The 24,027-nt window shown below is 35.1% G+C and overlaps 1 protein-coding gene across 1 annotated transcript in view; it reads left to right on the top strand.

The window, feature by feature from the left end:
- The window catches only part of Cnbd1 (cyclic nucleotide binding domain containing 1), a 403,107-nt gene extending 387,612 nt beyond the window's left edge, over nt 1-15,495 (top strand). Inside the window, 1 exon segment of the mRNA XM_045143551.1 lies at nt 15,379-15,495. Within this exon segment, the coding sequence (XP_044999486.1) occupies nt 15,379-15,495 (117 nt within the window).
- The last annotated feature ends 8,532 nt before the right edge of the window (nt 15,496-24,027 follow it).

Raw genomic sequence — 24,027 nt, forward strand, 5'->3', positions numbered from 1 at the left:
TTAACCTGAAACCGCACTGAGGAGGGTCTCCAACAGGATGGGTGCAGGGATGAGTAAAAGAGGGTACCAACATATAATATGTTGTTAATAGTAATGATAATAAAAAAGAAAAAAAAACAGAAAGAGGAAAATAGAGAGGGTAGGATTACATTTTGGTAAACTGGTTTCTTTTCATTGAAGAAGTCACTAATTTAATCCTCAGAGCTGGAAAAAGAAAAATAATATAAAACAAAAATTATCTCTTGAGTTTTTCAGGTAATTTGAGAAAATGAGCATAGCTTTTCAATTGGATTAGTCCCAGATTCTGGGTCTGGGACAAACTAGAATACTGTGATTTTTATGCTCATGTGTATTTCTTTCCTTTGTGCTATAGATGTGTAGGATAGTTTGGTGATATTGACACATTTAATAAAAAAGGAGTGGGTCATGATAGCTTTCCAAATATTTTTCTATGGTAAGAGGAAAACAGTGAAACAAAGAGTTGGACAAATGCCTTTGTGGAAATATTATTTCTCTGTAGCCATCTGCAATGACGCAGTGTTTGGCAGAACTGCGTTCTCTCTTGCCTTGATAAGTTCCACATTCTGTGTCTTCTTATGTTAATTCTTATGAGTTTCATATGCTTGCCAATCAATAGTCTCTGATTTAGCTCCCATGTGGGACCTGCAGTTTTAAAAATGTAGTAATGTATTAAAATGTGAAGGCTGTTGATTGATGAAATGTATTTTTTGTTTCCTTTTAATTTGATTTGTATCTAAAATAATACTTGCTAATGTTTTATTTCTATGTGTCAATAAAAATAAATTTAAAAAATTATTTTTATGCTTCTCCACTTTTAAAAAAAAAATCCAAAGATCACTGTTTTAATTAAATGCACTTTTGTGGACTTTTTTCCCTCACAATCTTTCCTACTCTACTAAACTTACCTTTTTTCAGAAATCCAGTCTTGCTTTTCTAAAATAACTTACAGTTGCTTATTTCTAGTTTCAATACTAGTTTATAAATTCAGTAGAGATATAGTTATATTACTTATCCTGTAACAAAAATTAAAAATTATATCTTTTTAAAGTTTTTTTAATTTTTGTAGTCAGTGAATACAGTCAGTTTGGTATCATTGTTATTCTCCTCACTGTCCTCCCCACTCCACATGGACCCTCCTTGCTGGGGTATATTGGTCATGCATCGTGGTGTTAGCATTTACTTTTGGGTAGGAGGAAATGTCTCTGTGTGCCATGATCCAACATGTGTCTCTGACATTCTTTCTGCTCTCTCTTCTACAAATTTCCCTGAGCAATGTTGGGTTCATAATAGGGTCTGTTTCAATGTTGAGGTCTTGGGAGCCTCTGTGTCTATAGATATCTGGTTTGGTAGGGGTTGATTGTTCTCTGTGTCTATCTCCATCACCATTGTGCTGGTTCCTGGTTCACCAAGAAAACAGCATTCTTGAATATTTCCCCATTTATTCTTAGATTCAGCTGGGTCCCTTTTGAGGTATGATGGGGGTGGTTTTTCCTTAGGATGTGCGTCTATCTGAAAAAGAGAAACAGATTCTCCAATGGAGAGTTAAGTTAGTACCAAGTAAATGTTATAAACATTGTTTTTAGAAAGAGTTTAATAGAGAGCCGGCTCATTTTGGATTTGGGTCTGATTTGTTTCCCAGCTCCAGCGATGGGTTCAGTTCCACTGAACAGATCAGTTAGCCAAATCAAGAGCAGTTTGTTTCCCAACATGGCTATGCACCACTATTGCACTTGTATGAGCATCATGTCAGGTTGTTTGCTGCTAAGTAGGTTAGAACATGCATTGCTTGGAGAAATATTGGTCATTTTCCCCCAGTCACTTATGTAGCACCTTCTGGCACTAGATGCACTGTCTAGGGACTGACTCTCTTCCAGCTTCCAGCCATGTCATTCCATGATACATGCCAACAGTGTATGGTGTCTTCAGCAGTAGGGTCTTACCACTAACCTAAGGTGGGTCATCAAGTGCTCTGACATAAATCTGCCTTCTTTTGGGAGACCTTGTAGGTGTTTCTGATCAAAAGCTTATTGTGGATGATATCTACCTGCTGGTACTGGGAGTTACAGGTCAGCACCCAAGAAGCAAAGGAAGAAAAGGTTAAGTAATATAAAAGAGATAGAGAGATGAGAGAGAAGAGGGTAAGAGAGAGACAGATAGAGAGAAATAGACACAGGAAGAGATAATGGTCAGCTTTTGTTGTACCTTCTCCAGGGCCTTATGAATCCAGTGTTGCTTCTAAGGGCCTGGTAAAAGTTCAGCCATTTGGTCTGTTTTTAGGATGTAGAGTTTTAGGGCACTATTGCCATTTGGGTCCAGTTTTGTGCCCCCCTCTTCCCCCCTCTCCTCCCTCCCCACCCTCCCTACTGTCCAGTCCTCAAGATGCTTGCTGGGTATGTTGGCAACTTGAGTAGATTCAGGTTACGAGCTGTAGATGAGTGAGACTATGTGATGATTATCTTTCTGTGATTGGGTGAGTTCACTGAGAGTTATGTCATCCAGGTTCTACCATTTTTCCTCAAATTTCATTGTGTTGTTTTTCCTTACTGCTGTGTAGAATTCCATCATGTAGATATATCACATCTTAGTTATCCATTCAGCTAATGATGGACATCTGGGTTGATTCCAGCTCTTGGCTATTACAAATTAAGTAGCTATAAAGATGTAGCATTATCAATGAATGAATAAATGCACCTTATTTACCTGGCCCCAGAAAGTGACTTTAAGTTCTGTATACCATAAAGTAAGTGATATAGACATGGATATTTATCACACCAAGGCTAGATTTAGAGGCTGGATTCAGGGAAGGTATGTAATTACTTAGAATTATTTAGGAAGAATAAATAAAAGAAAGTTGGGAGTCTGTTATTTTGAAGTATTGACAAAACAGCATTTCCAAGTGGCCTATTTTTGCCTTATTCATACTCTTCAAGATTTTATTTTCATTGGGTGTTCCTTTTCATTGGTAAGTATATTTTAAGGTATTTGTGAATGGTGACCATGTAAAATGAAAAAGCACTGATTACACAAGGAAACCTGTTTGATATTAAAAGGAATAGAGAACTAGAAAAACAATAATTTGAAAAATAAATATTTTAGAAATTAAAAATTTAATTGGTTATGGACTTACTCAGTATGTAAATAACACATGTTGGTACCTTCCTTTCCCTTATTCCTGCCCCCCTCCAAAAGGGGGGACCTTTTCTTTAATTATGTTGTTCTCTTCTATACCCTGAGTGATTAACATGAGATTAATGAGTTAAGTTTCACTTGTTATGCATAAGTTTTTTATGGATCAAGTTATAATATTAATTGGCTTTATGCCTTAGGCTAGTCTTCATGGCTGAAATGGAATATATATTAAAAAGTGGAAGACATTTTGTACAGTATACCCAACTATCGATTTTAATTAAGAAATTTTCTGTTTTCCTACTGAAAATATTCTGAAAGAAAAAAATAATCAATCCTTCAAAATTTGTAACTTTTCATGTGAAATGAAGCTTCTCTTTTTTAGTTTTCTCTTTTTTCCTTTTTAAAGTATCTCTCATGTTTTATGTGATTGCCTGAAATTTGCTTTGTTAAGACAGCATTTCAGATATCACAGGTGGGACCTGAACATTCTGTCTATCCAAGAATCGCCTGGAGTACAGACTGTTCTGCTTCCACTTCGCAAGTTCTGGGGCTACAGGCCTGCACCAACACACCCAGCTCCCTCATGGTTTCAAATGACGGTCTTAGATTTATAATTCTGTTAGTCACTCTTGGATGGAAGGAGTTTGTTTTCCGTTAAGGTAAAGTCTCTTATTTGTAAATAAATGTCCAGTGACAAGTGCAGAAATTTCACATAAGCAGATCTATTAAGAACCAACTCTATGATGAAGGTTGAAACATTGTACAAATGCCTTGGAGGAAAAGAAGTAAACATTTCGTACAACATACTAGTGTTTTGATAAGCACTGCATTCTATATGGCTGAGTAATCTGAAGCATACCTCTTCTGGATCTAATGAGATGTGTAAAAATTGTCAAAGTTACATGTAAATTAATAAGTAGTATAAAGCATTGTGAGATGTGTTCTAAAGGATGTTGTAAAGGGGGAAAGGTAGGCATATTAGATGACATAACAGGTTCATCTAGTATTATTCCTTGAAATGATCTAATTTTCTTCTCAGTGTTTAAGACAAAGACAAAGACAAAGCCTAAAGTTTTTAGTTATGGATTATTTCTGAAAATTACGTTGATTTTTTTCTTGTGCACATACACACACACACACACCATATATATATATATATATATATATATATACACATATGTATATATGTATATATGTATGTATATATATAATTATAAACTTATAACTTTATAAACTTATAAATTTATAAACTATATCTATAGAAAAATAATTCTGTAATAAGAGTTATCTAATTTCTATTTTATTAAAATTGCTTCAAATTCAAAATTTATTTAAGATAAACTTTTAAGAGCTTTCTATCTATTAGGTAATTGTCTTTGTTTTTTTGGTTTGCAGTGCTAGGAATTAAATTTAATTTCAAAATTCTAGACAAAAGCTCTTCTGTTGCCTCAAATCCTCAGAATGTGTTTGTTCTTTTCTACACTACAATATTTAAATTTGGATATTTCTAAATGTTGTATAGATTTTCCTTTCAGAGAACAGAATTTTCTTTAAAGTTTTAGTATCAGATATAGAAATTATAGCATGTTAGAGTTTAACATTATGAAAACACAAAAATTCTAAAGAAAAGTTTGTAATGTGTTTATTTTTATTTCTGTGAAAAAAAAGTTTAATGTTACTTGTGATGCTTACTCTTTACTGTCAATTTGTCTGTGCTAATAGCACCTCGGGGTAACAGCTTTGTTTCATCAATAGGGTGTTTCTAGAGAAAGTTATGTGAGAAGGAAAGACCCACTCTGAGTGACTGTAGCCTCTCTCATAGTCTGGAATCATAGACTGAAAAAAAAAAAAAAACAAGAGGACTATAAGTTAGTTAGCTGAGCCCCATCATTCATTTTCTTCTGTTTCTAGACTGAAAATACTATGTGAACATCCATTTAACATTCTCAGCACCATGCCCTCTCTCTATAATGGATTTTATCCTCTCTTAAACTGTGAGCCAAAATAAATCTTCCATTTTAAAGTTGATTTTGTCAGGTATTTTATCACAGCAGTGAGGAAAGTAGTACAGAAGATTGGGACCGAGAAGTGGGGCTGTTGCTTTGATAAGCCTATATGGTTTTGAAGCTTTTCAAACTGGTTTGTGGGAGGAATGTGAGAGTATGGAGCTGTAGGCTAAAGAAGTCCAAGAAAATTATAAGTGGTGTGTCAGTATGTTATACCAGAGTGCAGATGGAAAGGCAGACAGAAATCCAGCTCATATTTCAGAGAAAGATAAGAGATTATACTGGGAAATGGACTAGAGGGTATTCATATTCCATTCTGCAAGAAAATAAATAAATAAAATAAATCAGGACTGGAGAGAAGGGTCAGGTGTTAAGGCACTTGCCTGAAAAGCCTAAGGGCCTAAGTTTGATTCCTGAGTACCACATAAAACCAGATTAACTAAGTGATGCATGATTCTGGAGTTCATTTGCAGGTGTAGGATGCTCTCTTAGCCTACCTCTCACTGCCCCACTTTCTCTTAAAAAAAAAAAAAAATATATATATATATATATATATATATATATATATATATATATATACATACACACACACACACACACACACACACACACACACACATATATATATATTACAATGGCAAAAGCAACTAATACATTAATTTTCTGCATTATGCATCATATATATATATATATATATATATATATATATATATATATATGGTGCCATAATTCTTCTTACAATAAAAGAGGCCTAACCAATTCCAGGGTTTTTCATATAATGTATTTCCTTAACGTATATTTTAAGAATTGTATGCAAGCAATTATCATTTTAAAGAATTTAGCATCTGACTAAATTGTACCCAGGCTAAATTCATTTGCAGTATGCAGAAGAATAATGTCTATTTATCTTCAGATGATGTAGATGAATAGGAAAAATTTAGAGATGAGAGCCAGGACCACAGAACACAGCAACTCATAGCAAGAGTGGCATTTCATGTGAAAGGGGTAGTGAATGCCTTGTGCTCACAGGTTTTAAGATCAGAAGCTAAGATATGAAGATCCAGTGGAAAGTTTAATGACCTTTTATATGAGACAATTTCTGAGAGTTGTTATTTTTCTAGTTGTTTTTATATTTAGAAACTCAAGCCTGACATTTAATTATATACAACACATACCTATCTATACCAATACCTATCTTTCTATGCATCTACCTATCTATCATCTATCTATTTATCTATATTCTGTATATATCACATATGCCCTATAGTTTATAAGTTAAGAGGTTAAGCTGTGGCTATGGAATTTGGTCTCGGAAACCCTAAACATTTTTTTTTAAGCTCCAGAACAGTAAAGTAGGTTTTCAAAATAGCATAAGTAGGGGGCTGGAGAGATGGCTTAGTGGTTAAGTGCTTGCCTATGAAGCCTAAGGATCCTGGTTTGAGGCCGGTTTGAGGCTCAATTCCCCAGGACCCATATAAGCCAGATGCACAATGTGGCGCATACATCCGGAGGTGATTTGCAGGGGCTGGAGGCCCTGCGTGCACATTCTCTCTCTCATTCTCGGTCTTAGTCTCAAATAAACAATTAAAAATGAACAAATATTTTAAAAATAGCATAAATAATTTATTCTTTTCAATAGCGAAAGTGAGCAGGGATTGCTCAGTTGTTAAAGCTTTTATTTTATAAGCATAAGGACTTAAGTTTGCCAGGCATGTATCTGTAATCCAAGCACTTGGGAGACAGAGAAAATTGTACCCTCTGGGTAAACTAGACTACCCAAACAGTGAGATAACTCTGCTTCAAAACATAAGGTACACAACAGTTGATGAAGATACCAGTCCTCAACCACTGGCTTTCACATGCACATGCACATATATGCATGTACACACATACATGTGTGACCACACACAAGCAAGCACACGTATACATGCACATGTTACATGCAAACTAAATAAAATAATGCATAATAAGTAAAAATAGGATTTTTTAGCTTACCCTGTGATACAAGGAGATCATCAGATAGCCAATAAAAGTCTTAAGGATATAGATGATGGCTTATAGCCAGTGTTAGGTACAGCATAGCACTTTCAGCAGATCATTAAGTCTGCTATGTAGCCTTTAAATTTCCAATACATGTTATAATAATATGTTTATCTATGCACATATGTTTGAAATATGTATGAATATTTATAAGTATTTATTAAGTGGTATCTATATTTTATGGCCTATAATTAGAGGTGTATATGTATATGTACATGTATATAAATATGTTCTGGCTATATACATAGTGAGTTAATTTTTTCATGTGTGTTTTGCATCTAGTGATGTATTTGTGTCATATATTTCAACAATTAAAAAAAAACAACACATAGGGCTGAAGAGATGACTTAGCAGTTAAGTGCTTACCTGTGAAGCCTAAGGACCCCAGTTCGATGTTCATTTCCCCAGGACCCACGTTAGCCAGATGCACAAGGGCGTGCACACGTGTGGAGTTTGTTCAGAGTGGCTGGAGGCCCTGGCTCGCCCATTCTCTCTCCCTCTTTCTCTGTCTGTCACTCTCAAATAGATAAAGAAAAAGAAAACACATAAACTAGCTTCTAAATAAATCTAGGCATAGTGGCTCATGTCTTTAGTCCCAGTACTCAGTAGGTTGACGTAGTAGAAATCCCATGAGTTCATGATTAGTTTGTGGATGCAAAGTTATTTCCTGGTCAATCTGGGATAGTGAGAGCCTGCTGCCTCCAATACACACACACACACACACACACACACACACACACACACACACACATATATATGTATATTTGTAAATAGTGTAATTTCCTAAATAAATAGTCACTTTTGTCTGATGATAGCTTTCTTTCTACTTATGATTATTCTAATTTTGAAATCCAAACCTCACAACTACCTTGAAATAAGTCCTCATCATTGGAATAATTTTCTGAAAATGGGCTTGACCTATGTGTTGTTTTTGATTAAGGACATAATCAACTGGGAAATACCAGTGTAGATTCTAGAGAGCTAAATCCTCTGAGAAAGAATTGTTTAGTGGGCCAAGTTTTGTCATTAGAACGTCATATGCAATTAACACTCAAATAAATGTCTAAGGGTGTAGGAAATTGTGAACAGATTTTTTTCCTTTGTGTTTAACTTGGCAATCTTTATACACCCTGCTCATTGCATTGTGTTATAATAATGACATCTTCTTGAAGGATTTGTATGACTTGCTTTTTAATAGAAAAATCTTCTAGGATGGCTATAGTACAGAGTTTGTCTTTTTTTAAAACAAGCAATGAATCCACTATGTTCTACATCTAATGTGAACCACAAATGGAAAAGTGATATAAAGTGTTCAAATTAATTTGCAGCACACACATGGTGAAACTGCAGGTTCTGTAACAAAAGTTTCCACTGTCTCTACTTTGGATCCTTAGTCTGTCTTTCTCTCTGTTCTCTCTCACTCTCTCTCCCTGCCCCATGGAACTAAATTATAATTCCTTTATTCTGTTGTTTTACAAACATCACCATATTTTTTTCAGCTGGAGAAACACACTGTAAGATAATTAAGTTATGTTTATGTGAAAATGCACTTGGAAGACTCACACTAAGAGATGTAGCCAGACACTATAAGACAAATGTTGTACCTTTTATGTCATCTCATATTCACAAAGTATAATAGTACCTGCTTGGTCTGTGAGGAATGAATATGTGAAATTATTAATTAACTGGTATAGACTTTCAGTTAGGGGATGATGAAATTATTATTTAGATAGGAGGTAGTGATAGTGAAAACATAATACCAATGTGCTTAAGACTACTATATGGTATACTTTAAACATATGATATATGGAGAAATTAGAGAGTAGAATGAAGGTATTAGACTATTTAATATATTTTAGAATAGGTTCTAAATTCCTAATTTTTAATTTTTTGTATATTATCTTACAGTTTGATTAAATGGTCAAACTGAATAAAATGTAAAACTTTATATTCTGAGCTTAAATTAACATCAATAATAAATAACAAAACTTAACTTTGACTACTTTAAGACTTTGTTTTATATATAACAAAATCAAGCACAGGAAATTAGTAAAATAAAATAAAACAAAATAAAATTTATAAAAAGAATGAAATGAAGGATACTAGCATTGAATTCTCCACCTCCTGGCAACATCATGCTTATATTTGTAGCTTTAATGTTTAAAATCGATCTGGGGAAAGAAAGGAAATTTAGAATGATTTCCTTTGGCTTAGGACACAATTCAACAATAGAATGATGTGTCAACCAATAACAACTAAATCCAATTTCACATAAGAGTGAATTTTTGGTGTAGATTAAATTTGACTTAGAAAACAATAATGTTACTTTTATGTAGTTCATAGTTGAATAAATTCTGGGACCACTAATTAGTTTGTTTTTCTAAAAATCAGTCATTTTATGCTATATCTTGCAATGAATAGTGTATCTAAATTTTAATAATCAAATCTCTTTCACTAGGAAATGGGATCTCTCAATTTTGTACAGTATCAGTGATGATAATTTTGATTGTCAATTTGAGTGAATTTAGAATTACTAAGGTAACTTAACTCTGGGGGGATCCAGAAGCACAACTCGACAAAGAAGTCACATCCTGGGTGTAGATGGTGCCAGCCCATGGAGGGGGTACCAGACTGAATAGAAAGGCTAAAAGGAGAAAGCAAGTTGTGCACCTGTATTCATTTACAGTGCTTGGCTTCCTGGCCAAGGACAGTGACTAGCACCCTTGTATGCCTGACACAAGGCTTTCCTGTCACGATGGACTGAATGCTTCCTTATACTGAACCAAAACTAATTCTTTTTCTCTTAAGTTTTTATTTTTTAAATCAGGTATATAATCACAGAGACGAGAAATGCAACAGATAGTCACCATGGTATGTTAACTGGCTCTGAAGTCAGAATTATGTTTGATGCTAAAATTTAATTACCATTATTAAAAGTCATATTTCATTTTATACCTCTCTCCTATGTACTCCCATTTTACCTGCCTTTGCTCAACTGTGTTATAACATTCATTGCAAGTTATCACTAATCATTTAACATAGATGAGGATGTAAATAAAAATGAGCCAATACAGACCAGTTTGACATTTGTTCCAAACATCTGGCATTTCTATTGATATATGTGTATGAATGCATGTTTTATTTTCTTTGTATAGATATAGTTATCTCAGATTCTCTTTTTTTAAAAAAATTAGGGATATTTTTATAGTTTAAGAGATAAAAAGTAGAGAGTATAAAGAGTTATTGCTAATGAGAAGCAAAGTAATAGGACCAGCCCCAGAGATTCAAATTGAGTTCCATTATATGTTCTGAATGGGAACTGAGCTAAACAGCCACAATGCCAGATTCAGGTTTATTCACTCCAGGAATCTTAATTCTATGAAAGGGAAACTCCTTTCTGTGGTGGGACTCAGGTTGAATTTAAGGAAAAACACATCTAAGAATCTCATTTAGGCAGCAAGAGATAAGGAGTGCAGTATCTTTCTCTTACCTCTAGCAAATTGGAGACTGTGGGATTGGACTCAAAGCCATTTCTTGCTTTTATTTTTTAGGACCCAGTCACTCAAAACTGCCTCAATATTCCCTCTGAATAAGTAACTATAGCTGCCATTAGGGCGCTGGGGTGATGACTGATCTTGCTTCTTTAAGCTGAGTGAAGTCATTGGGTGTGGCAGCTGGGAAACATCGCCAGTGAGTCTGAGGGACTCCAGGGACCCTGTAAGGGCATTGGTATATTGCAGGAAGATAATCCTAGATAATTATGTTGGGGAGGAAAAATAAAAGACGGAATTGTGGGGAAGTGGGCAGTGAGCTATTTGGAGATTTGTATGTTTCTTGTTCTTGTAGATTTCACAACTTGTAGGTTGATTGAGGGGATCCCAGGTACATGGAGTTAGATTGCCATAAAACCATCTGAGTTCAATCTGACTGTAACTGAGAGGAAATAAAGTCAAAACAGCAGCTGGACACACAAGATCCAAAAATTCACAGAATTTCTATTATTAGATATGGTAGCCATAATTCTCTTTGACCATGAAAATCTAGAATTATTTGTAAAGCTGTACCACAAGTGTCCAGTGGTCTGACATGGTCTGAATCTGTTTGTGTAGATCATTCTTTTCTTATAAAAGATGCTTCTCCTTGTTAAGCCATTAGTCACTACTATGAAGCCATAAGCTTTCAGGTCTTTTGAGGTATGTACTTAAATGTGACTGTGTTTTTATTTAATATTAATGTAAAAGGAAGACCGAATTGATTAATATCTGCTTCTTGCACTATTAAGCTAAAAAGTTCAAATGATTACTTAAATTCTTCAAGCCTTAATCTGGAAATTTTCAGTCTGCCAGACACTATTTCCTATGTCCTAGATGTTCCAATATCTACTTTTATTTTATGATATTATCAATAATATTATTATAAACATGTCTTAATGCTATTTGTGTCTTTGAGTGTTTGGAGAAAAAACTTACAGACAAATATCCTGAAATTATTGGATTAGTATATCTAAGTATCTGTTTTTACAAAGACCCTTCATAAATAATTGAAACATAAATAATTGAAACATAATTCTTCAAATTTCAGGGGAAACAATATTTTTTAAAAATTTATTTATTTTTTATTAATTAGTTTTATACTCAGTGAATATAATCAAGTTGGTACCATTGTTAGGCTCGTCCATGTCCTACCCCTCCCCCTGGCCCCTCTATGTTGAGGTATATGGGTCATGCATTGTGGAGTGAACCCACAGTTATGGGTAGGAGAAATGTCTCTGTGTATCATGACCCAATGTGTGGCTCTGACATTCTTTCCACCCCCTCTTCTGCAAAATTTCCCTGAGCCATATTGGATTTGTTTTGGGTATGCTTCAATGATGAGGTGTTGGGAGCCTCTGTATCTCTGGATATCTGATTTGGTAGGAGTTGATTGTTCTCTGTGTTTATCTCCTTCACCCTTGTGCTGGTACCAGGTTCACTATAAGAAAGCACCCTTGCTTGTTCTGGCAATTATTCTTAGTTTCAGCCAGGGCCCTTTTGAGGTATGATGGGGTGGTTCTCTCCTTAGGATCTGTGTCTATCTGAAAAATAGAAGCAGATTATCTAATGGAAAGTAAAGTTAGCACCAGATAAGTGGGATAACCCTTATTTTTTTATAGAGAATTTAATAGGTGTAGGACCACTTGTAGCCCACATTGGTGGTAGCTTGATAATAGAGAGCAGGCTCATGTTTGGATATGATTCTGACTTGTTTCTCAGCTCCAGCTATGGGTTAAGTTCCACTGAGCAGATTAATTAGCCAAATCAAGAGCAGTTGGTTTTCTACCATGGGTGTGTGAGGAAGTAAAAGTTCTATACAATGAAAACATAAAAACACTCAAAAAAGAAATTGAGGAGGACTTGATGCTCCTGGATAGGAAGAATTAACATTGTGAAGATGTCAATCCTACCAAAGGCAATATACAGATTTAATGCAATTCCAATTAAAATCCCAACATTGTCCTTCACAGAGATAGAAAAAAATGATCTCAAAGTTCATATGGAGAGGCAGAAGTCCTCAGATATCCAACCATATCCTCAGCAAAAGAAATACCTCTGGAGGCATCACCATACCTGATCTAAAGTTATATTACAAAGCCATACTAATAAGCAGTCACAGAACCAATGGGATCACATGAAGCTGGAGAGTTTCTTCACAGACAAGCATACAATAAGCAAAGCCAATAGATTACCCACAGAATGGGAGAAAATATTTGCTCAATATTCAACTGACATAGGCCTAATCTCTAGAATCTACAAAGAACTAAAAAACCTAAACAACAAAAAGTCAAACAACCCACTCACAAAATGGGGCAAAGAGCTGGACAGGCAGTTCACAGAGGAAGAAATACAAATGGAAAACACACACTTAAGAAAATATTCATCATCTCTAATCATCAGGGAAATGCAAATTAAAACAACTATGAGATTCAACCTTACCCCAGTAAGGATAGCAAATATCAAAATCATATGAAAATAAATGCTGGCAAGGATATGGAGAAATAGGAGCCCATAGACTGTTGGTGGGAATGTAAGATGGTACAACCACTTTGGAAAGGAATATGGAGACTTCTAAAAAAGCTGACTATAGAGGTACCAGCAAACCCCGTTGTTCCCTTACTGGGCATGTACCCTAAAACCTTTAAACCTCAGTCCAGAGAGATTTGCTCAACCATGTTTAAAGTGGCTCAGTTTATAATAGCTAACAGCTGGAATCAACCCTGATGTCCATCACTAGAAGAATGGATAACTAAGATGTGGTATATCTACTCAATGGAATTCTACACAGCAGTAAGAAAAAAAGTGACACAATTAAATTTGAAGAGAAATGGTTGAACTTGGGACAGATCATTCTCAATGAACTTACCCAATCACATAAAGATAATGGCCACATAGTCTCACTCATCTACAGCACTTAACCCAAATCTACCCAAGATGCAGACATACTCAGCAAGCATTTCGAGGAAACAATATTTTTAGAATTTTATTTAATTATTATTATAATTATATTTAATTATAAATACAGAAACAGAGAGAATAGGCACACCATGACCTCTGGCCACTGCAAATGAATTCCAGACACATGGGCTGTTTGGTGCATCTGGCTTTTCTGTGAGAACTATGTAATCAAACAGAAGAAAGTTTTTAGGTTTTGCAAATAAATATACTTAACCACTGAGCCATCTCTTCAGCAGCATACATATCTATCTATCTATCTATCTATCTATCTATCTATCTATCTATCTATCTATTATCTATCTATCTATCTATGCACATGTATATAGAAATATACACATAAATTTATTTATATATATACATATATATAAATTTATATAAATACACACACACACATATATATTTTGAACCATTGTGTAAGAAATAAGCTAATGATGTGATAAGTGTTTATGTGTAGTTGGGAATATTTCAGTCTTTCAAATAAAAATTGTTGTAAAGGATTTAATTAACATACTGCATGAAATAATATTAGTTTACTAAATTAAAAGAAAACACTAAATGAAAATATTCTACAACTGGGAATCATATTCATTTGTGAGACCTAATAAAGTTTCAACCTAATTATATTATCTTTTAAATTAAATTAATGTTAACTTAAATTTTCTGGCTTCATAGCTATCTTATGGTATTTGTTTTAATAGTTACAATTGTTTCTGTCTCAAGAATTAGAATCTAATTATACTGTTATATTTAAGTAAAAAATTATAATTGTTCACATAAGTCATGATAATCAGCTAGAAGTTTTTATTAAAAACTTTTTAGTGTTCTCACTAAAAATAAATTTAAAAATACATTCCTTTATTTTCAATGTTATAAGACCTAATTGTACATTATAAAAAATTGATACAAATCTTTTGCTTGCTTTATAATTTTATTATTTCCCTATATTTTTATTCAATTCTTGTATTTTTTTAAATACAGTTGAAATAGCATAAGCATAGAATAAGGTACATTTTTAAAAATAGGCTGTACTTTTTCATAATAAGCCATTTCCTGCAATGTGAAAATACTCCTAAAACCTTCAAATACTGAGGGTTATTAGCATAGTAACATTGGCTAACTATATACTGGTATCATGTTCACACTGAGTGTTCTTTCACTGGATAACCTTTCATAGTTCCAAGACAGTTTTTGGAAATAGTGTATGTCACCTATAAAGTAAGTTACATGCCCATGAGCCTTTACTAAAGGCAGCTGCCCATTTTTGCATCAGAAATTTAAAAGTTAAGGATAAGCTAAAAATGAGTAATTGTAAAATTCATGATTCTGGAGATATTATAAAAATTGGGTGATTGATCTCTTGTTATCTGCTTCCCATCAGTAACTGGAAGGTACCTGTATCTATTATATATTTAAATTATATTAGACTTCTGTCCATATGCTAGTTTATAAATCTTAAAATGAGTTTCACTGAAAAATCATTTCTAGATTGAAATGGCTGATTTAATAAACATTATAAGGAATTGAAATTTACATAGATTTTATTTAGCTGAAAATTCTATCCTTAAAAGTTCTACAACTTGTGCTCTTTCTATGTTTGCTTTGTATATGATATGCTACTGATATTTTATTAATTTTAAAGTTTAAGAATGATATGTTAAACATTATTAACAATCTTTTTTTTTCCTCTGCAGGATAAGACCATAAAGAAATTATTGTTTCACAATGGAATTATTCCAGGCTTTGGAAAATGGACACATTACTGGACAAGTGTTCCAAGGAACCTGAAAGATCCTTTAATAGTTTATTAAAGATACCAGTTCAATAGGCACTGGTTGCTTCAAGGATTGTTGAATTTATTACTTTACTTATTTAGTTATTTTTAAGTTTTCTACTTTAATCACTATATATCTATAGCAAAATATTTCAATTTTTTCTACATAGCAGCCATCTTTCTAATAACTTATCTCTATAAATTAGTTTCTATGAATGTATTTGTTATTTGTTTTGAATAACTAAATATTTATATTTTCCAGTATTTTTTGTGACATATTGCTTTATAAAAGAAGATAAAATAACATTTTAGCGAAAAAATTTCAAATAAAATTGCTTCTTACATAGAAATTCCAATCAGGGATTAAAAAATAAAATGCCATAAATCCATCTAGAAGGCAGAGGACAAGCTCTGGCTGTATTCCTTGGACAAGGGTTCTCAATGGCCTGAAAGTTACCATGTAGGCTAGTCTGTCCAGCCACTGCAATCCACAGATCAACCTGTCTCTTTCTCCCCAGTTCTGGGATTAGAAATGTGTGCCATCATTCCCTCATATTTTCCATGGATTCTGGGGATCTAAGTCAGGTCCTCAAATATGAGACAAAAAGAAAATGCACCACTGAATTATATCCCATTCCTCACAATATTTAATTTCATGCAAAAGAGGCCCATGACTTTCTTTTTCACTGGCCCTACAAATTACCTGATCATAAATGAGATCAACATGATAATTAAGCAATGATGCCATACTTCAGGCTTAGATTTTGTTATATAAGGACTACATATCATTGCTTGCTTTCTATGTTGTGAAACATAAGTTCTTTATGAAGATCACAATTGCTGACAAATTAGAAGTCTGAACACTGTAAGAGAATGATTCGTTAACAAGGTGAAATTTAAGAAGACTTGAAGTCAGTAATGTTAGGAGGGAGTAAAAGAATATATATTTACTGATATTTAAGAGGTAAAATTGAAGTCTTTGTCCAGTGATGAGAAGAGAAGTAACAGAAGGTATTTATTTTTTATATGAATATGACTCCATATGTTTTATTGTTTTTTATTTATATTATTTGATACCCAATGATGGGAAAATATGATTAGTTGCAGAATTTAGTTGTCATTTGTACTACATAACTCAACCCATCTAGATTTAAATACTTACTTTCTTTGGCTATTCTATTCCTTAAAATAATATTTATTTACAATAAGAGAGAAATGAGGGAGATGGTGAGAGGGAGAATAGGCCAGCTAGAGCCTTTTGCCTCTGAAAATGTACTCCAGACACATGTGCTACTGTTTATATCTCATTTTCTGTAGGTACTGGGGAATTAAACCAGAGACATCAGGCTTTTTTTTTTTTGTGATATTTCATTTATTTGTTTTATCTTTTTGCATTCATTTTGTAACAAAGAGAATGTCTTAATGTCATAAGAGCAGTTCTGAAAATGTTTACCTTAATATTTCTATTTAGCTTACTTCAGAAGTATCTTATCGATAATTATTTAAATGAAAACTTTAAACATTTTTCTGACAAGTATGAATTTTAAAAATTATTTATGAAATTTTAAAATATTAATTAGGAAATTAAAATAAATATTTGGGAAATTTTTAAAGTGAATTTTGTTTAAATTGAAAACTGTCTCTCCTGAAATTATAAGATGAATTATGTTTATTAATGTTTGTTTGAGATATCTATGGAGTCCAAACACTCTCACTTTTGACTAATTGTAAGTACAAGAGAAGTTAATTATTTCAATATTTGATTTCCAATTCAAAATATCTCAGTTGTTAGAAAGTTCACATTGTTGAAGTTAAAACACATTTACCCCTCTTGTTTTCTTAAATGTATCCCCTTTAATTTCTGGACTATCTATCTACTTGATGTCAAAAGTAGCTACATTATTTGTTTATTCTTATATATTTTCTTATACTTTTATTTAAGTCCTTAGGAAAAAAATAAGTTTAGAAAGTAAATTATATTTTATTTTATTTTTTTTTAAATTTATTAATTAGTTTTGTATTCAGCAAATACAGGCAGTTTGGTACCATTATTAGGTTCATCCGTGACCTCCACCTTCCATTTAGCCCCTCCTTGTTGAGGTATATGGGTCATGCATTGTCGAGTTAGCTCACAGTTATGGGTAAGATAAATGTCTCTTCATGTCATGACCCAACATGTGGCTATGACATTCTTTCCGCCCCCTCTTCTGCAAAATTGCCCTGAGCTATGTTGGGTTCATTTTTGGTCTGCTTCAGTGATGAGGTGTTGGGGGCCTCTGGGTCTCTGGCTCTCTGATTTGGTAGGAGTTGATTTTTCTCTGTGTTGATCTCCTACACCCTTGTGCTGGTATCCAGTTCACCAGAAAAATAGCACCCTTGCTTGTTTTGCCGAGTTTTCTTAGTTTCAGCCAGGGCCCTTTTGAGGTATGATGGGATGGCTATCTCCTTAGGATCTACATCTGTCTGAAAAAGAGAAGCAGATTCTCCAATGTAGAGTAAGTTAGCACCAGGAAAAATGAGATAACACTCATTTATTTTATAGAGAATTTAGTAGGCGTAGGCCCTCTTGTAGCCCACAATTGATGGTAGCTTTGAAAGCAAGTGCCTTCAACTGCTCAGCCACTTCTCCAGCCCCTCATTTCTTGTTCATTATTAGCATCTTCCTCCAAACAGCAGAAGCCAAATGAGTAAATGAATTTGTAGTTTGATTTTCCCTATTACAAACACAAAAGCCTCCAATCATTACCCTGCAGCTAACTTCACTTTTCATAGTTTTTTTTCCATTTCTCATTACTAATTCCAAATAATAATAAATTCAATCTTGTTTACTCAGGTAAAGCTATCTATTGGTCTTCAGATGCCCTCTGTTTTCAAATATCTGTATAAACTCTAATTTTTAACAAAATTGGAATAAAGTAGTTAACTAATGGTAAAAGTTGTTTCAATTGAGTTATGGGACATATATGCATATATATCATAAAATATATAATGTATTTAAACTCACCAGGTTTTGACATATTGAATAATTTCCATGATTTACAGATTGACATTCTCCATCTCCTTGCTGACATAAGATAGGATTGACAAAAGTTTCTACATTCCAAGCAATTTTAAAATTGAATGCTAATATGAGGACATTTTTAATATGATCTACAAATATAAGTATCAGTACTTTATGATTTCTAATGTAATTTTCCCTTAGCAAATTCATAATTCTTATGGTAACAATATATTTGAAATGAAAGGGTTTTTTTTATAAATTTTTGAATATTTCATAGTTATGTAACACAACTTTAATATAAAAGGTAACATTCTTTACATGTGCCATATTAATGGGATTAGTAGGTACCTATAATTGCAACAGACATAATGTGAAAAGTTTTATTTCTTAAACAGAATTTTATAAAATATTGTAAAAGGAGCTTTCCAGCCTAAATATACTTTGACTTGATTTAGTATAATAATTTGGTTTCCTATAGGGATATTGTGAATCACTGTTTTATGTAGAAAGTGGAAAACAGATATATTTGAGGAATATGAGTAACAATATTTAAAACAATTGCTTATTATGAGTTTTCAAGTGAATTAACTAAATTTTTTTAAGAACTACAATAATGTTCTATTATTATGCCCTATCTATATATGAAATGGAGGCACACAAACATATTGAAAATTCTAGAAGCTGGGGGAAGCTCATTCAATAACAAGTCTGCCTTAAGTGGTGTTTTGTGTCAGATATTCCTCCTATACTCATGTGTTCTGAATACTTGGTGCCCAGCTGATGGTAAATTTGGAGTTGGTGTCTTGTTGAAGTGATGTGTTGTTGACCACAAGCATATTGTTGCAGTTCGGTTCGCATTGCTGGTAGAAATCACCCAACCAAGAGCAGCTTCTGGGAAAAAGAGGTTTATTTGGCTTACAGGCTCGAGGGGAAGCTCCACGATGGCAGGGGAAAACGATGGCATGAGCAGAGGGTGGACATCACCCCCTGGCCAATATAAGATGGACCACAGCAACAGGAGGGTGTGCCAAACACTGGCATGGGGAAACTGGCTATAAAGCCCATAAGCCTGCCCCCAGCAATACACTCCCTCCAGGAGGCATTAATTCCCAAATATCCATCAGCTGGGAACCTAGCATTCAGAACACCTAAGTTTATGGGGGACACCTGAATCAAACCACCACATTCCGCCCCTGGCCCCCATAAACTGATATCCATGCATGATGTAAAATACAATGCATTCAGTCTGACTTCAAATGTCCCCATAGTTTTTATCAATCTCAATGATGTTCATACATCCCCATAGTTCAAGATCTTTTAACTGAGCCATAATACCAAAATATAACCTCAAAAAACCCAGAATGGCACAGAATAAATATTCACACTGCAATAGATGGCATTGGGCATAGCAAAGAAACATTCAACCAATACAAGATTTAAAACAACCAGGGCAAACATCAAACTCTGTAGCTTCAAGTCCAGCAACTCAAACCAGTGACAAATCTTCAAGTCCGATAATTCTAACCAGCAACGAGTCTCTGGCATTCCAATTCCACCCCTCCAGCTAGGCTACTCACAGTCCTGGAAAACTTCATGGGGACTGGCAGCTCCTCGGCAGCCATCTCATGGTCCCAGCATCTCCACTGGGTCTCCACTGCAAGCCACGGTTCATCCTCATGGCCCCATGGGGTCTCTATGCAGGCAACTAGCAAACCCGCTTCACACTGCCCATGGCCATTTTCAAAACACAAGACCGTGTTGCAAACTCAATGGCCCTCTTTCCAGCATTTCTTATACTCCACAATACCAGGTAGGTGCCAATTTGTTAATCCAGGGGGGAATAAAGCAGACTTTGAAGAACAGGACACTCCTTGAGCATTCAGACCCCTTCAAAAGAGTTGACATTCTTCTTGTTGCCCTAGCGCAGGTCAGCTAGCCCAGTCTCAAAGGTTGTTATCTCTCAGTTGCAGCTGAACGGGCAGCAGTTTACCCAAAGATTTTTATTTCTGTGCCATATCCCTCTGCACACACCAGTTCATTTCTACGCTAAGCAACCCTGCACGACTTCTCAGGACATGGGCACAAGAGCAAGCTTCTCACACAGACTGCTAGCCCAGTCCAGGCACAGCTCTTTCTCACCCTCATAAACCAAACCTCACAGTCCATAGTTCTTACTGCCTTCAGGTCTTTCAGCTTAGACCAGAATAGTCCATCAAGCTGTACTTACAGCACTGCAAGGCATCTCTTAGGCCAAGGTTTCAAATCCTCCCACATTCCTCTTGAAAATCAGCTCCAAAAGGCCGAAGCCACACAGTCAGGTGTCTAGCAGCAATCCCACTCCTCGGTACCACTTTACTGTTGCAGTACGGTTCGCATTGCTGGTAGAAATCACCCAACCAAGAGCAGCTTCTGGGAAAAAGAGGTTTATTTGGCTTACAGGCTCGAGGGGAAGCTCCATGATGGCAGGGGAAAACGATGGCATGAGCAGAGGGTGGACATCACCCCCTGGCCAATATAAGATGGACCACAGCAACAGGAGGGTGTGCCAAACACTGGCATGGGGAAACTGGCTATAAAGCCCATAAGCCCGCCCCCAACAATACACTCCCTCCAGGAGGCATTAATTCCCAAATATCCATCAGCTGAGAACCTAGCATTCAGAACACCTAAGTTTATGAGGGACACCTGAATCAAACCACCACACACATCCTAGCCAGCTCTACCTTGCCAGAGCTTGGCTCACTGAAGTGCTACTAAAATATTTGCTGTGACAGAAGTGATGTCCAGCTTCGGGTCATGTCATGCTCTTCCCTGCCATCATGGAGCTTCCCCTCAAGAATTACATCCAAATTAAAAAAAAAAAAAAAAAGAAAAGAAAAGAAAAGAAAAAACTTTCCTCCCATTAGCTTTTGGTCAGATGCTTTTTCTAACCAAATGAGAAAATAACTACACCACCTTATAAACATGGGGAAGTGACTTATATCCCCACAACCCTTGTAACAAAAACCTGAGCATGATCACATATGCTTGCAGGTCGTGCTCCCACCAAGTCAATACAGGTGAATTCCTTGGACTTGTTGTCTAATTCATCGAGCCTACCTTATGAGCTCAAGGCCAATAAGAGTCCCTATCTCAAAAAAAGAAAAAAATGTGGATAGCATTCCTGGTGCCAACACCTTAGCTTGTTGTCTGACCTCATACAAACACATCCATACTCACATGGTCACATGTGTATCCCCTCACACAAATAGGAACAAATAAAATTAAAATTAAGGTTTCTTTTCCTTTTTTTTTTTCTTTTTTAAGATTTTTCAAGGTAAGTTCTCACTGTAGCCCAGGCTGACATGAATCAAATGTAGTCTCCCCAGGCTGGCCTCAGACTCACTGCAGTCCTCCTACTTCTGCCTTCTGAGGTGTGCACCACCACACCTGACTCTAAGGTTGCTTTTTTTGTTTTAGGCAAAAAACATAAGAAAAAGTTTTACCCAAAGACTAAAACTTTGCAAGTACAGAATTCCTAAAATAAAAGTGAACCAATGTTTTCTGGCTATGTCATGTAATCTCATTCACCTTAGTAAGAAAGATATTTTCATAGTGGTCACCGGGAAGGATATATACACTGCTATACCAAAATATTCCAATTTTAGAGAAATTTTTGATCTGAAAACGCAGCAAATTGTGGAGGCTTCTAGTAACTTACTACTGCTTTTGTTTTAATTTCTTTTCTGACATGCTATTTCTTACCTTCACTTTATAAATAATGTAGTACAGGGTACAGTTATTTTAAATATTTTATGCTTGCAAAACCATGAAAATGTATCAGATCAGGTACAAATTGCTGTCTGAGGGTTCCTTCCAAACTCTTGCATTATAAATGAAATGAGATACAGGAGTTGATACCTGTTCACATCCGTGAAGAATATTTAGTGTAAAGTGGTTTGAATTACCATGAAATTATAGAATGATAAGATAATAGGTCTATAAGAGCCTTGAAAACCTATTCAAGATGCCTTTCTTGAGGCTAGTACATGTCTGAAATAGTTTAAAATATTTTCATAGCCTCTGAAAACCTCCAAGTAAGAATACCCCCAATCCTATCAGAGGACCTTGGTTGAAATATGTGGGGGTTACTTAAAAAAATCATATTATTTAGATACAACCAGAAGTTCCATTAATTTGTATTCATTATAACAGTGTGAGCATAAAATATATATATAGACCAATGAAATAGAAAATTTGACCTTTGTTGCTGTTTCCTTTGCATTGCTGGACAAATATCCAACCAGAAGCAGCTTATGGGACAAGGGGTTTTATTTCAGGCTTACAGAATCCAGAGAAAACACCATCAATGGCAGAAAAATATGTCTTACATACATAGGTCATAACCAAGAGACACCACCAAATGGCAGGTAAATATTAACAGCTAGAGCTCAAAGTACTCTCGACACACCTTAGGGCTAGACTTAAGGTCTGACCCCAGATGTCAAACCCTCCAGCAGTCTAACGGAGACTTAAGTTGCAACCTCAATCAAAAATAATAAATACCTCAGGTTATGGGTGTTACATTCACATTCAAACTTCCACATTCTGACAGCCCCCATAGCCTCATGATCATCTCCTAATGCATATTGTATTCACATCATATAGTCTTTATTAATTTTAATATGGTTAAAAAGTCCCAAGTCTCATCTGAGATTTGCCATTGTCTTTTAACTGTGAGTCCCATAAAATTAAAATATAAGAGTAAACATTTTCATTGCAAACATAAAACATCTGCAATTCAAGTCCAATAGTCATAACCACTGATGGAAGTCTTTGGATTCTAGTACTGCCCTGCTAGGTAGGTTGACTGGGTAGCTCTCCCTGGGAGCTGTTCCACAGTCCAGTTATATCCAACCATGTTGGGGTCTACAGTACAATCCATGATTCATCTTCACAGCTTCACCAAGTAGCTGCTGCACTCAGGTTCACAATGCTTGCAGAAATCTCCCAACCAAGAGCAGCTTGCTGGGGAGGGGGTGCATAGGGCTGGGGAAGAGGTTTATTTTGGCTTATAGGCTCTAGGGTGAAGCTCCAAGAAGGCAGGGGAAAACAAAAGCATGAGCAGAGGGTGGACATCACCACCTGGCCAACACAAGTTGAACAATAGCAACAGGAGAGTGTGCCAAATACTGGGAAGGGGAAACTGGCTATAACATCCATAAGCCAGCCCCCAACAACACCTCCAGGAGGTGTTAATTCCCAAATCTCCATCAACTGGGAGCCTAGCACTCAAAACACCTAACTTTATGGAGGACACCTGAATCAAACCACCACATTCCACCCCTGGCCCCCATAAAACGATAACTATTCATGATGTAAAATGCAATTAGTTCAGTCCATCTTTAAAAGTTCCCATGGTTTTTATCAATCCTAATGATGTTCAAACATCACCATAGTCCAAGATCTTTTAACTGAGACATAATACCAGAAAATTTCCCCCAAACCCCATAATGGCACAGAATAAACATTCATACTACAAAAGATGGCATTGGTCACAGCAAAGAAATATTCAGCCAATAAAAGATT

Source organism: Jaculus jaculus, chromosome 2 (assembly GCF_020740685.1).
Source record: "Jaculus jaculus isolate mJacJac1 chromosome 2, mJacJac1.mat.Y.cur, whole genome shotgun sequence".
Classification (NCBI taxonomy): domain Eukaryota; kingdom Metazoa; phylum Chordata; class Mammalia; order Rodentia; family Dipodidae; genus Jaculus; species Jaculus jaculus.